The sequence below is a fragment of the Cherax quadricarinatus genome, chromosome 36 (genome assembly GCF_038502225.1).
Source record: "Cherax quadricarinatus isolate ZL_2023a chromosome 36, ASM3850222v1, whole genome shotgun sequence".
NCBI lineage: Eukaryota > Metazoa > Arthropoda > Malacostraca > Decapoda > Parastacidae > Cherax > Cherax quadricarinatus.
Genome location: NC_091327.1, coordinates 21282658 through 21299539, shown reverse-complemented (window position 1 = coordinate 21299539; position 16882 = coordinate 21282658). Strand labels below are relative to the sequence as shown.

Here is a 16882-nt window from a genome sequence, read left to right as displayed (position 1 = left end):
ACAGAGACGTCAAAACCCAGGACCACCGACAAGAGACGTCAGAACCCAGGTCCACCAACAGAGATATCGGAACCTAGGACCACTGACAGAGACGTCAGAACCCAGGACCACCAACAGAGGTTAGAACCCAGGACTGCCGACAGAGGTTAGAACGCAGGACAGCGACAGAGATAAGAGAAGCACAACCAGATGACACAGCAACATAAGAGTGACTTCCCTTGCCTCCCTACAACCTTCTTCCTCGCCTTGTGAGCGCTAATATCCAACCATTTATAACCTTGTGCGAGTTTGTGACGAACCAATCAGGTTACCTAGCGGCGATTAGACCAGGGCGAACAAGCTGACTACCGATCGCTGGAGATCGTTAATGTTCAGTAGTGTTAATACTCCCTATATAAACATACCTAAATAAGCAAAATAACCACAGGGGGAGTTGTTATTGTGCATCTTTTATCACTCGTTTGCAATTACTGCACATCTAAATATATTTAATACAGCTAAAACAATATACCTGTACAAATATATGGGAGTGTGTTTACTAATAGGAGTGTTTACTAATCACGGAACGGGTGGGGTTTGAACTCATGTCACGTAAGTCCTAAAACTCACTGGTCACTTCAGTGAGTTTTAAGACTCACTTGCCAAGGGTTCGAATCCCACCTCTTCCATTGATTTGTTTGCAATCATGCGATTGCGATTTCTCGAGTGGACTTATACGCACTTAAATTCACTTCAGAAGTCCCAGAAAATTATAAATGTTTTTATTAATGGATCCTGGCTCCATGATACAGCCTTCGGCTTACAACCGAATTCCCGGGCTCGATCCTTTGACGGGTGGAGACTCGAACATGTTACTTTAAAACCAGTTTCTGTTCATCTAGCAGTAAGAAGGTACCAAAGAGTTAGCAGTAAGTAGGTACCAAAGTGTAAGCAGTAAGAAGGTACCAGAGTGTTGGCAGTAAGAAGGTACCAAAGTGTTGGCAGTAAGTAGGTACCAAAGTGTTGGCAGTAAGTAGGTACCAAAGTGTTAGCAGTAAGAAGGTACCAAAGTGTTGGCAGTAAGTAGGTACCAAAGTGTTAGCAGTAAGAAGGTACCAAAGTGTTGGCAGTAAGCAGGTACCAAAGTGTTGGCAGTAAGAAGGTACCAAAGTGTTGGCAGTAAGTAGGAACCTAAGTGTTAGCAGTAAGAAGGTACCAAAGTGTTGGCAATAAGCAGGTACCAAAGTGTTGGCAGTAAGTAGGTACCAGAATGTTAGGCAAGTGTTTTGGACCCTAATGGTTCAATATTATTATTATTATTGCAGGTTACTCCAGGTCAAGGGGGAGCGGTAAACGCACATGGTCTAGTGCAGTGGTTCCCAAACTTTTTCAGCTTGTTACCCAATTTAACATGCCACATAAAGCATGTTACCCCTTTCACAAAATGTTGTTATTATTGATATATATGGCTAAACGTGAACGTATACAGCCTCGCATACTCTGCTAATCCTAGCAAAACCATTGAAAACGTAAGAACCACACATACATTATATATAAAATTAATAATAGCTACAAATTCACAGTAACAGTGGGTAAATACTAACTATATACTGCACAGGGCAGTACACATACATACCAGCTTATGTCTACCTCGGCTGATGCTCACAGATAAACTGACAGTGTGAAATAGAGGCAGCCTCAGGAAGTGAGTGACGCGTACTGGACAGGTCGATCTGGGCTACTGAGTGACTTTTGTCCTGAAGCATACTTGTCAAAATACTTTTGGGTTTCCACACACTTAGCTATATATTTCTTCTTTTCTAATACTGTATATTAGTTTTTGATGTTTATTGTTATTTGGTTTAACTTTATTACTTACTTATAATAGGTTTACTTTACAACTTTATATACTAAGACAAAGTTAACAATAATCCTCATACCGGGTACCGCATTGTTTTCTTGATTTTCAGAATTCATAACTTTTTTTCTGTCACCCCTCCATTACCCCCCAAAAATGGTTAAATTACCCCCAGGGGGTAATTTACCCCCAGTTTGGGAAACACTGGTCTAGTGAGTTAGGCTACGTATTTATGAACCAAGAATTAGGCTACGTATTTGTAAGTCAAGAGCTAGGCTACGTATTTATGAACCAAGAATTAGGCTACGTATTTGTAAGTCAAGAGCTAGGCTACGTATTTATGGACTAAAAGTTAGGCTATGTATTTTGGCTCCCGTTCATATGGCGTAATATCAAAGCCCACCTTTCAACTGTCTTTCTTTTACCTGGAATCCATGAATATTAGTACCCTCAGAGAATTAAACCATTGCTATGTATCACGTACGTGTGCGGGTCTTAGTCATATGATGACCCGCAGCTGGAGCTTTTGGTCATCTGACTGAGGCCTTCAACTGGCTTACCAGTCCGCCCCTTTAAAAATTATGGTTATGATTATAACCATTTCAGTTCACGTAAGATTATTATGACAGTATTTAAAAAATTGACAGTTATTTGCACTTGTGTGAGATAACTATAAACAATTATTATGTTAATCATGAATTATACAGGATGGGAAAAGAAAACATAGTTGATATTTATTTGATATTTATATATATGTAAAAATGGGCGAAACGAGGCACCAGGCCACGAGGAAAACATGACAGAACAGAATAACAGAAGTATAAGTGTGCTTGTGAGTGTGAATGTGCACTTGTGTGAATGTGCATTAGTGTATCTGTGTATGTGTTCGTGTGTGTGTGTGTGAGGTGCGAGAGTCAGCCAGGACCGTCGCACAGGTCAACAACATGACTGGGTCGTCAGTATATTTACTGGTAAGTGTTAAGTGTTCTTATGCACAGTGAACGTAACACACATTCTCGCCAACATTAATATCACTTCACAAAACTCATGTCGAATAATGCATGCCATCCATAAGAGATAGCAATGATAATAACAATGAATTCTCTCTCTCACACGCATTCATTCTGGATTCTTGGGAGTGGCGGAGCCGACAGGGGTCAGCACCAGGGAGTACTGGAAGCCCAGGTCACCCGTCACATTGTAGGTGAGAGTGAGCACCTCGTTGGTGGGAAGAAGCAGAGAATAGGAGCCGAAGACGTCGCCGCTGGCCGTCTTCACCTCCGCTCGGTTATGAAAGTTGTTGGTCTCCGGGTCAGAGACCTCGTACCCGAATTCGTAGGGGATGATTGGCTGGGGAAGGACGAAGGTGTTAAGTTATTTCCAGCGTTGTAAAAGTACTACTACTACTACTACTACTACTATTACTACTACTAATAATAATAATTTATTTTTGCACGTACAAGATACAACTATTACAGACCTAGCTGACATCATTAGCATATTCTATGGAAAGTCTCTGATTAGGAATAACACTTCTTGCAACTTAGGTTAATCTTTACCCCCCAGGATGCGACCCATAACAGTCAGCTAACATTCAGGTACCTACTTACTGCTAGGTGAACATGGACAACAGGTGTAAGTCACTGTATGAAACATGCCAACGTTTCATCCGTACTGGGGATATACACCGGACCCTCTGTGTGTGAGCTGAGGACACTATCAGCCAAGCACCCACGGATTGTGGTCGTAAGATACAGCAAATACGCAATCAAGATATCTATTGAAGGGAACGATTCGCTAATGGTGGAGACTGAAAAGCCACTAGTGGCGAAACGTCTTCTTTAATAAATGTGTCTTATAAATAACACTTCCTACGTTATATAGTGTGACTCCAGCCTGTCTTCATGTTTCTATCCTAGATAATACACGCCAGTTCATTATCCAGTAGTATTGTAGGGGTTCTTAAATGGAGATATCGAGGGTTGAAGGTAGACACACTTGTTGGATGGTAACATATATTGTCAGACTGAGGTGATGAGGAATGGAGCCCAGTGCCTTGCCTGTCTTCGCCTGTAGGTCTACGCCGAGTGAGAGGGAGGCAGAGGTACGAGCCTACACATGAGCATCCCGTGACGTCACACAAAGTCACAGGCCTACAAGGGATCTCCTATCTAAAGCACATGGATGATACTAATATGCTATGCTATATAACACAGGGATCAGCAACTACGCTGACAGTAGTAGTGTTTCTCAGTAGATAGCCTGGGGTGTGGACTTCAAAGAACCCTGCTATCTACTTTCCCCATGTACTCCTACGTACTCCCATGGGCTACTTCCTCCCATGTACTCTCATATAATACGTTAATTTCCTTGGCCTCCTACGTCAGATTCTAAACGCATCCTGGAAATTTGCAACTGGAATTTTTCATTGAGATACGTAAAAATCATAAAGACGTTCATTTAATTACAGATAAGCAAATGACGAGGACAGCCGCGAGGTGAGGCAGAACAGCTAGACAACGTTCACATCCGACCGACTGTCACTCGTGGTGGGAGAGCAGGTGGGCGAGTGAAGGAGCTCTGGCGTAGAAACTGGATAAAGTAGAAGACTGGAGGCAAAAAAACTGGTCCACAATTACCCAGACACAAAACACCGTAGCTCGGGGGAGAATTTCTACAACCCAAAGATTGGAGATAAGCTCTACGACCAAGTTTCGTTTCGGTCTGAACCATTATCAGGTCAAGACTAATAATGGGTGTACATGGACCGAAACGCCGTCGTAAAATTTACCACCAGTTTGTATAGTGCTTGTTAATTCGTCCAGCGACACTTATGTGACTATTTTTATGGGGAGGGACGGGGTTTTATGGGGAGGGAGGGGGGAAGAACACCGTTAACCTTGATTCACATTCCCTCACGGCCTGAAGAAGAAAAATGTCAAGTGACTTGAGTTACAAAACGGGGTCAGTCACTGAGAGTACCGTGACATGGCATCTTAGGAAGCAACTGGATGATAAACGCTGTCGTAAATTGCATCATCTAGATGGAACGAAGTTTGGCTGCTTGCCAGCCCATTCTCGCCCCACGAGGGATATATTCTAACGCCACGAGGGATATATTCTTGCCCCACGAGGGATATATTTTCGCGTCAAGAGTACAGAATTCAGCGTTTCCTATTTTTCAACATTTCCTATTTTTGTTTCAGCCACCTCATCGCCTAAGATGGGCTTAATGGTCAGCGACCTAGTTACCTAGAAGTTACTTGGAAATGATTTTGGGAGGCCACTGCCTCTCCGGTCAGGTCCTACACCAGGTCATTTGGCCAGATGTGCTCTTTTTTTTTAGTGTTTTGACACCTAGTTTCATAGTTTAACACCTCCTTGTCTCTTCTTAGGGACAATTATTATTATCATAATCAAAAAGAAGCGCTAAGCCACAAGGGCTATACAGCGCTTCTTAGGAACAAGGAAGAAATAAACCAGCGTCTACTGAGTGTTAAGTCACAGCGTGTCACTCTGGAGCGGAGGTGTGAAACACCAGTGTGTGAATGCAGGGATCGTTAGATTAGTGAGGGATGGTGTACGCTAATGTTAGGCATTCCCTGTCTTAAATAAAAAGTTTTGATTTTAGAATATAGGCAGAATGCGTTTCAGAGGAGAGAGTGGAAGAGGCACCTCGAGGGGAAGTGGCAGAAGAGCAAGTTTAAGAGTAAGTGGTGTGGGAATAAAGAGACTGGTAGTTATTGTTTACCATGTATAGTGTGTGGGAGCTGGAAAGACGCTGTTTATATACATACGAATGTGATCGGGTATGAATATACATACTACATCACCTCAGTCTAGTTTGTCGCTTTGAGTAAGTCAATCAGTGTCGACAGTATTTGCGTGATCGTCATGAAGGAGGAAGTCTTCTGTGAACTGAGATGGTTCATTGCACAGAGACGAAGGAGAAGGCGACGGGGAAGATCACTGAGGGAGCAAGAGGTAAGGATATGCAAGATGAAAAGGACTCTACTGCATGGACGTATTAAAAGAACCTGCCGGGTGTTGTGAGGATCAGAATGTTAGGTTAAGACTGAGGGCCGAGGCAATCTCCTCACGGCCACTAATTAGCCCGGGTGGAGGACAGACAGTCCACAATTATAGGTTTGAACTTAGTGCGACCTTGTGTGCGTCTGTGAGTGCAGAAAACACAAGAAAAAGAAAACTTTTGTTTATTATTATTATTCTCTCAGGCTTTTTTTTTTCTTTTGGTAATGGGCACAACACCAGCATAGCGCCGTGAGTTTAGAAACGTGTAATTACGTTCACAAATACGTCACTGAAGATAAAATAATAATTCACCATTTCGGTAGATAAGAGTAATTTCAATGATGTGAAAGGACTGATGGTGTACCACAACATACAGTAGAGGATGATAAGGGAATCGGGTATTATTAATAATGTTCCCACTGGTCTCAACAAGATCGTTGAGCCTAAAATGAATTAGTCACGTCATAAATTTGACAAACCTATAAGAAGGGTAAATGATGAACAAAAAGTAATTCGAGACCTTATTAACTTTGAGGTCGCCTGTCTCTGATGAGTTGAGGAATTTACTACAGATAAATTCGGATATGTATATATATATATATATATATATATATATATATATATATATATATATATATATATATATATCTGTGTGTGTGTGTGTGTGTGTGTGTGTGTGTGTGTGTGTGTGTGTAAAATTTCATTTTAATATACTGACAAATTTGACTGCTTACTCAATATAAATATATTCTAAAATATAAATCTGAGATAAACTGGCACTGGACGACCTACATTCACCTGACAAAAGTTTTCAACACTCAGGAAATTTAACTTTAAATACTCCAAAATAAAAATGATTGCACTGTTAACACTGGAAGAAACCTGGTTGAAAAAAAAAGAGGCAATTGATGTAGACATAATAGTGAGAGGAGACAAACTGGTTTATCACAGCCTAGTGCCAACAAATGTCTGTGCTGACCCCAGCCTCACCTAGTGACCTAGTTAATGTGTCAGGTGTAATGCCTACTACCTACCCTAGTCATTAAGGGCAGCAATTAACCTACACACTAATATCAAGACATTACTCTCTAGATTAGGGCAAAAGTTGAATTCAAAGAATATACACTGAGAGATACATACTGAGAGATATACACTGACATATATACACTGACAGATATACACACAGAGATATCCATGGGTCTCTGATAGTAGTCGATAATAATATTAGCTCATACGACGGCCAGAGATGGCTCTCCAGAGCCAGGCTGTTTAGGTCACTAGTTCAAACATTGGGTTCAAGCAGCGTAGTTGTGATAGGGAGCATCATGACCCAATACTCGCACCAGTTAATTCCTCTCAGTAACCTTTATACACTTGCCTCTTCAATATTTCTTAAGGTGTGAAAGGGGAATTCGTGTCGCCTCAATACGTACGAATTCACCTTTCACACCTTAAGAAATATTGAAGAGGCAAGTGTATAAAGGTTACTGAGAGGAATTAATTGGTGCGAGTATTGGGTCATGATGCTCCCTATCACAACTACGGTAAACCTCCACTGCATATACACCGAAGGTTTACTTTAAACCCGTTTTAAAAGCCTAATGTATTCTTCATGTTAACGTTTAACATTGAACTGGATGAATAAGACACTTGTGCAACACCTGGGTAGCTTTATTCTGAAGACGTTTCGCCCGCTAGTGGATTTTTCAACACATCTTTTAAACTGGAAACAATAGAATTATTATTATTATTATTACTATTATCAAAACTAAGCGCTAAATCTATAGGGGTGGAAACAAAAGAAGAGGAGGTAATCATTCCCTCAGCACTGACAGGTGTCCAGTCTGCGAGCCATTGCAGGGCGGAAGCTGGTGTGGCTCTCGAGACCAAATTTGACACTCTTACCTATATACTGTGTGTGTGTGTAGTTAGTATATAGGTAAGAGTGTCAAATTTGGTCTCGAGAGCCACACCAGCTTCCGCCCTGCATGGTGATGCAGATGGCCCGGAAATGGTTTAATGTGTTACGTTTAAAGCCTACCAGCTGCAATTTCGTCATTAAGGCAGCAGTTCAATGGCTCGCAGACTGGACACCTGTCAGTGCTGAGGGAATGATTACCTCCTCTTCTTTTGTTTCCACCCATATAGATTTAGCGCTTAGTTTTGATAATAACAACAATAATAATAATAATAATAATAATAATAATAATAATAATATTAATAATAATAATTCTATTGTTTCCAGTTTAAAAGATGTGTTGAAGAATCCACTAGCGGGCGAAACGTCTTCAGAATGAAGCTACCCAGGTGTTGCACAAGTGTCTTATTCATCCAATTTAGTGTTAAACATTCACATGAAGAATACATTAGGCTCTTAAAACGGGTTTACAGTAAACCTTCAATGTATATGCAGTGAAGGTTTACCGAATGAACTTCAGTGTAAACACACCTCTCAGTGTTTAAGTACTGAGAGATATACATGTATATCCCTCTTGGTATACATACACAGATGCTCAACTTGATGTGTATATTCAGATACACATTTCTCGGTGTATATACAGAAATAATACGTCTCTTGGTGTACATTATGCAATGCTAGATACATACACTATATATACAGAGAAATACCTCTCAGAATATATACAAATGCACACCTTTCCGTATATACGCTGAGGCATACGCACCTCCGTGTGTATATATATACTGTGTAGAGCTTTATCGTGATCTGTACTTTCTAACTGGCCAGGTGAGGAAAAACTGAAAGCAAATAAATGCAATTTCCTCCCTATAGCAACTTTCGGCACTGGCTAATTCTCCGTGAAATCTGTAAAGGTTAGTTTCGGTCTAGTTCGAGTACCTCGCCAAGGAACTCACCAGTTACATAAGCTGGTGGGTGCTAGCTAGCAGGTAGAAACAGAAGGCAAACCAGTAGGTATAGGAGGAGGTACTCACCCACTCTGTAGACTCCTGCGAGTCATCAGCAGAGGAACCAATCACCACCATCGTCGCCGCCGCCACCGCCAACACAAAGACCTGTAGATTGAAGTGCGATTACCGTTTCTTTTATGCGATTTATAGGGCCACTCACAGCTTACGCCGTATTGAATCCTAAGAGTGAATAATTATTATTATAATCAAAAAATGAAGCGCTAAGCCACAAGGGTAAGAGTGAATAAACATTTGGGATTATTTGTGATTCTTTGCGATTACTTATTTGTGATTACTTATGTATGATTACTTATTAATAGCTACATAACGTTGTTCAGCTCGTGGTGTCCCTTCTTCAGTATTTAACTTCTATATATAATTACAGGCGCAGCACCGTAAGTGACCTTGCTAATTCACGGCTGGTTCAGGAAGGTCACTTAGCTCAGTAATAGAGAATTCGGTGCACTGCCGAATGGACCCGAGTTCGAATTCCAGATTTGGCGAAACATTTTGGCACAGTTTCGTTCACACCTCCTGCCCCTGTTCACCTAGTACCACAATAAATACCTATTTTTGTGAGTGAGTCGACTGTTGTGGGTCAGATCCTGGATTAATACTGGTACAGAATGGCACGCACAGGTTTAGCGTATGTTTTGAATACAATAATAATAATAATAATAATAATAATAATAATAATAATAATAATAATAATGCTGTGGATGGATTCTGAAGTGATTAGAGGTTGGTTAACAGTTCTTAGGGTGTAAATTTTTCTATACAAGGAGCAGTATGCCTTAATCTTATATATTTTTATCAACAAGCTTGTCAACGTCAGTTAAAAATAGACTAACATGGCGTTTCACCTTTAAGGAGGGGGAAAAAATACAATGAAATATTTAAATGGAACTATCGGAGGAAGGAAAGGAATATTAACCAGGTAAAACATATATATATATATATATATATATATATATATATATATATATATATATATATATATATATATATATATATATATATATATATATATATCGTATCGAATACGAAAATTAGTTAATTAGCAAGAACTCATTTAAAATTAATATAAAAATTAATAATTTTGTACCAAAAGCACGTTGGAAAACTTACCTAACCGTATTATAACAAGCGCAATATAATTTAGCCTAAACCAACTAAATATATTTTAGATAAGTTTACAATAATTTAATAATAAACAAACAATGAAATATATTTTTTTCGTTAGGCTCAGAATTATTTTTGCGAAATTATTGCATACACAACATTTTCGCTTGCCTTATTCGGTAAGAAGAGCGTTGCTATTTAAGCTAGAATGGAGGCAGTGGAGATGTCACGTCTGAGGGCAATGTGTGGTGTGAATATAATGCAGAGAATTCGTAGTTTGGAAGTTAGGAGGAGGTGCGGGATTACCAAACCTTGTCCAGAGGGCTGAGGAAGGGTTGTTGAGGTGGTTCGGACATGTAGAGAGAATGGAGCGAAACAAAGTGACTTCAAGAGTGTATCAGTCTGTAGTGGAAGGAAGGCGGGTAGGGGTCGGCCTAGGAAAGGTTGGAGGGAGGGGGTAAAGGAGGTTTTGTGTGCGAGGGGCTTGGACTTACAGCAGGCATGCGTGAGCGTGTTTGATAGGAGTGAATGGAGACAAATGGTTTTTAATACTTGACGTGCTGTTGGAGTGTGAGCAAAGTAACATTTATGAAGGGGTTCAGGGAAACCGGCAGGCCGGACTTGAGTCCTGGAGATGGGAAGTACAGTGCCTGCACTCTGAAGGAGGGGTGTTAATGTTGCAGTTTAAAAACTGTAGTGTAAAGCACCCTTCTGGCAAGACAGTGATGGAGTGAATGATGATGAAAGTTTTTCTTTTTCGGGCCACCCTGCCTTGGTGGGAATCGGCCAGTGTGTTAATAAAAAAATATATATATATGTATATATATATATATATATATATATATATATATATATATATATATATATATATATATAGTATATATATTCTATAACAAACCTTCATGGTTGAAAGCTTAAAGGAGAATGATTGTTCGTAGTGTAAAGGTGTGGCGGACTGAAGGTGTTGTCTCGGGTCTGCTTTTATATACGGGGAAGAGATGCTGGAGAATGGGAGAGACGGGAGTGCACCAGTGATCTTTAAGCTGACCACACGCCCAAGCCACACGCCAGCAGACACGCCCAACCTATGGAGGATACAAGGCACTGTAGTGGGTGGTGGTGGCAGTGGCCTGTTGAACTGCTTGTTCCAGAGGTTTGACCATCCTTACCTGGCGCTGCTAGATCAATTGTTGCATCAGATTGCAAGTGTCTCACTACCTCTTCCAGGATGTAAACAATGTTGAGGATTTACTCCTTTTTAAAATTAGAACAGTATTAGCAGGGATATACTCACTGGGAGAAGTGCATACTATCAGTGCATGTACACCGAGAGTTCACATTAATCCTTATTTTAGGGATTAAAGTGTTCTTGACTGATGGTGAAGAAGTTACATAAAGCCTTGATGATTCTCGTGTGGTAGATGGGCTTGAAACCCAACTAACTATAGTGTGTGTCACTAACAGCACACATAACAATCAATACACAAACAACCACAACAACACATAACAACCGCAGCACAACAACCACAACAACACACGCAACCACAACACACAACAACCACAACACACACAACTACAACAACACACACAACAACCACAACACACACAACAACCACAACACACACAACAACCACAACAACACGCGCAACCACAACACACAAAACAACTGCAACACACACAACAACCACAACACGCACAACTGCAACACACACAACAACCACAACACACACAACTACAACAACACACACAACCACAACACACACAACAATCACAACACACGCAACCACAACAGCACACACAACTGTCAGCATAGTTGCTGATCCCTGTATTCCCAGTATTATATAGCATAGCATATTAGTATCATCCCTGTGCTTTAGACACGAGATCCCTCGTAAGCCTTTGGCTTTGTGTGACGTCATAGGCATACACATGGGCAGTGATCCCTTTGTCCCGCTCTCACTCAGCGGCAGACCTACAAGACGTAAACAGGCTAGGTAACTGTGGCTCCATCTCCCATCTCAGTCTGACAATATATCTACCATCCTACAAGTGTGTCTACTTTCAACCTGTGATATCTCCATTCAAGAACCCTTACGATACAACAACCGCAACACACAACAACCACAACAACACGCGCAACCACAACACACACAACAACCACGACACACACAACAACTACAACACACACAACCACAACACACACAACAACCACAACCCGCGCAACACAACCACAACAACACACACAACAACCACAACAACACACACAACTACCACAGCAACACACACAACTACCACAGCAACACACAACAACCACAACAACACACACATCAACCATAACACACACAAAAACCACAACAACACACAACCACAACACTCGCAATCACAACAACACACACAAACACAACATACATAACCACAACAACACACACAATAACCACAACAACACACACAACCACAACAACACACATAACAACCACAACATACACAACCACAACACACACAACTACCACAGCAACACACACAACAACCACAACACGCGCAACCACAACATACATAACAATCACAACAACACACACAATAACCACAGCAACACACACAACCACAACACACACAACTACAACACACACAACCACAACAACACACACAACCACAACACACACAACAACCACAAAACACACAACTACAACAACACACACAACAACCACAACACACACAACCACAACACACACACAACAACCACAACACTCACAACTACAACAACACACACAACAACCACAACACACACAACTACAACAACACACACAACCACAACACACACAACAACCACAACACACACAACCACAACAGCACACACAACAACCGCAACACACAACAACCACAACAACACGCGCAACCATAACACACACAACAACCACAACACACACAACAACCAAAACACGCGCAACACAACCACAACACCCACAACAACCACAACAACACACACAACAACCACAACAACACACACAACAACCACAACAACCACAACAACACACACAACTACCACAGCAACACACAACAACCACAACAACACACACATAACAACCACAACACACACAACTACCACAGCAACACACACAACAACCACAACACGCGCAACCACAACATACATAACAACCACAACAACACACACAATAACCACAACAACACACACAACCACAACAACACACACAACCACAACACACACAACCACAACACACACAACTACAACACACACAACAACCACAACACACACAACCACAACACACACACAACAACCACAACACACACAACTACAACAACGCACACAACAACCACAACACACAGTCACGACAACACACACAGCAACCACAACACACACAGCCACGACAACACACACAACAACCACAACACACACAACAACCACAACAATACGCACAACAACCACAACAACACACAACCACAACACACATAACACACACAGCCACAACAACACACACAACCACAACACACACAACCACAACAACACACACAAGCACAACACACAACCACAACAACACACACAACCACAACACACAACAACCACAACACACACAACACACACACAACCACAACAACACACACAACAACCACAACACACACAACCACAACAACACACATAACAATCACAACACACACAACCACAACAACACACACACAACCACAACAACACACACACAACCACAACACACACAACAACCACAACCACAATAACACACAACCACAACAACACACACAACAACCACAACACACACAACAACCAAAACGACATCCACCACACACATAACAACCACAACACAAATAGCAACCACAACACAAAAAACCACAACAGCACAAATAACAACCTCAACACAAATAGCAACCACAACACAAAAAACCACAACAGCACAAATAACAACCTCAACACTCACAACCACAACAACACAACCACAACAACACACACCAACAACACAACCACAACATACACAACAGAAACAACAACCACAAGAATACACACAACAACCACAGCAATACAACAACCACAACACAACAACACACCAACAACAGAACCAAAACACACACAACAGAAACAACCACAACAATACACACAAAAACCACAGAAACACAACAACCACAGCACAAAATCACACACAACCACAACGCATACAACAACTACAACACACAGAGCCAGCACAACACAAACAACAACCACCACAGCACAACCACAACACACACAACCAAAACAACACAAACAACCACAACAATCACAACACACAACCACAACAACACGCAGCAAACACAACACACGGCAACTATAGCAACAGACGGCAACCACAACAATGCAAACCAAACCACATCAACACAACCACAACACAAACAACCACACGAAACCACTAATGTCAACCACACAAAATCATTAATTAAAATTACAATGAGTATAATGTAAACTCTGTAATGACTATCATTACTAATTACAATATCTAACAACATAATTAAATTTTCACCCTTATGATAACACAAATCTTCCACAAGCATCAGTAACCTGGTCTGGTCACAGACCGGGCCGCGGGGGCGTTGACCCCCGGAACTCTCTCCAGGTAAACTCCAGGTCAGTATTATAGAATTAAGTTGGTCGAACGCCATGTATAAATTATCCCCCGAGGTGTTGACCTTTGACCCGAGTTGATCTTTCCAGGGTGGAGCCTTGATGCTGATGAAGAGCTCTTGCTCCAAGGAATTGGTGCTGCCGGTCTCTTTAACTCGGGTCCAGCTTTATTAACTCCTATTTTCCCTGGTGTTCTATAAATCTTGTGGCTTTAGCGCTGCTTGTTGAATAAATGCTGGTTCTATTACTACTGCAGCTACTACTGGGAGCGCCTTAAAGTCTGGAACATGTACTCACCTGGAAAGTACTCGAGGGCCTGGTTTCAAATCTGCACACTGAAATAACATACTGGAGGGGGAGATAGGGGAGGAAGTGCGAAATAAACCTAGTGAGGAACAGGGGCGCGGTGGGGACAATGAGGGAACACTGTATCAACATATCAGAAAGACATCAGAAACACGGCTGGAACAAGTGTAGAAGCCTTCACAAGGAAACTGGACAAGTATCTTCACCAGGTGCCAGATCAACCAGGCTGTGATGGATATGTGGGGCAGTGGACCTCCAGCAGCAACAGCCTGGTTGACCAGGCAAACACCAGACGAGCCTGGCCCATGGCCGGGCTCAGAGAGTAGTGAGACTCTTGAAACTCATCAGAAGGATATCAAAAGTACTACTATTGATACTACTACTACTGCTGCTACAACTATTATTGCCACTACTACTACTACTACTACTACTACTACTACTACTAATAATAATAATAATAATAATAATAGTAATAATAATAATAATAATAATAATAATTTTATTATGTTATAAATACATAGAGGCAACAGTGTGTGTGTGACAAAAACCACTTCCTCGGTAACCCACAACAACTGGTCAGGTCACTTAACCTTTCTTCCCTCTCTCTTCCTGTCTACCCACAACTTTTTTTCCACTGATCTATCCTACCCCAGGTCTACCCTTCTCTGTTCTTGCCACCTTTCTTAGAGCCTAACATTTAAAATAAGTAAATAAATAAATTAATAATAATAATAATAGCTACTCTGACATTAATGTGACTGGAATGTGTCCTTCATAGAAGAGGCTATCAGATTTACTCTCACGTCTTCCTTATGTAGTGGGTCTTAGTTGAGGTTCTTGACCCCTGGGGTGTTACCCTGGGTCCTACTTCCTCTCCCCTGGGTTCGTTTCCACTTCTTGGCATGTTCCGGGGTTGAATTTTAATGCCACTTTTCTCAATCCCTGTTTTTTGTTTACGTCATTCAGTGGTTCCTTCTGTGTTACTAACACACAGGCAATAGAAACAGTAGAGCTGTAAATATGATGTAATCAGTCCATCATCCTCGAAGACGTAGTTTTGAGGTGATCAGTCCCTCAGCCTGGAGAAGAGGAGGACTTATACATTGTCGAAGGTGAGGCACAGATAATCTTGATGACAGAACAGACGGGGCCCACTAGTAGAAGTAAGAAGGTAATCACTGAAAGACTGTAATAAACCTACTTGGTAGGTCCCTCTCAAATCCAACCCTTCTCACTCGTAACTAGTGGTCAGTCAAAAAATGTTATCGTCTTTACATTTCTACTGCATCTGCTGCCTCCTCTGCAGCCGACTGAACAAGTCTACTGTGTCGGCGAAACGTTTCGGAATAAAATACCTAACTATTGTACATGTTTCTTAATTATCTCCTGGAGAAGTAATAACGTTTCTGGTGGGCGAAACGTCTTCTCGATAAAATGCCATCAATAGCATATTGTCTCATTAACATACACATCAGTATGTAATATCACTGATATACAGTCTTCATCTTTTTCTAATTTCGTAGATAACTCTGTGGTGAATTAATGTTCCTATTTAGTAGTCTGCTCCTGCTGGACGATCATTCACGCCTACCAGCAGCTGTATATAACATAAGACCAATTATTACAATAAAAAACTAAGCACTAAACCCACAAGGGGCATACAGCTCTGCAGAACCGGATGTGGTAAAGACGAAATATGCAAATATGCGAAGATCAGAGACCAGGGAGGGTTAGGGGTGTGAAAGAGCCAGAGTCAGTAAGGGTAGTGGAGAGCACTAAAGGAAAAATATAAGTTTGTGTACAAAAAGTCAAAGAAGGAGTCTGCGTCGAAGGTGGGGCTGTCGGGGAGGAGGCCAGATAAAGCAAGTACATTAACAAAAGTTTAAGTAGTGAAAAAATGACACAAACTGCAGCTCGAGCTTTTACTCGGGACATCATACAGATGATATGTAGTGTTGAAATAAAAGCTTGTTCTGTAACGTGTGCTTCTCTCATTATTATTAGTGCGCTGTTTGTATTCTTGAGACCAAGTCTTGGGA

At 41.3% G+C, this 16882-nt stretch overlaps 1 protein-coding gene across 1 annotated transcript; it reads right to left on the bottom strand.

The window, feature by feature from the left end:
- Positions 1-2564: 2564 nt before the first annotated feature.
- On the bottom strand, positions 2565-11242 carry LOC128691286 (uncharacterized). Its single transcript, XM_053780115.2, has 4 exons — positions 11214-11242; positions 10818-11004; positions 8822-8902; positions 2565-3187 (listed from the first exon to the last, which is right to left on the bottom strand). Exons 1-4 carry the CDS (start codon positions 11225-11227, stop codon positions 2957-2959), a joined length of 513 nt encoding a protein of 170 aa, XP_053636090.2. The 5' UTR covers positions 11228-11242; the 3' UTR covers positions 2565-2956.
- Positions 11243-16882: the final 5640 nt, after the last annotated feature.

Excerpts from the sequence above, each read along its gene's own strand:
- LOC128691286 (XM_053780115.2), bottom strand. Across the intron at positions 8,903-10,817 it reads TTAAGCTTTCAACCATGAAG|GTCTTTGTGTTGGCGGTGGC; the intron begins GTTTGTTATAGA and ends TTCAATCTACAG. Across the intron at positions 3,188-8,821 it reads CGCAGGAGTCTACAGAGTGG|CCAATCATCCCCTACGAATT; the intron begins GTGAGTACCTCC and ends GTCCTTCCCCAG.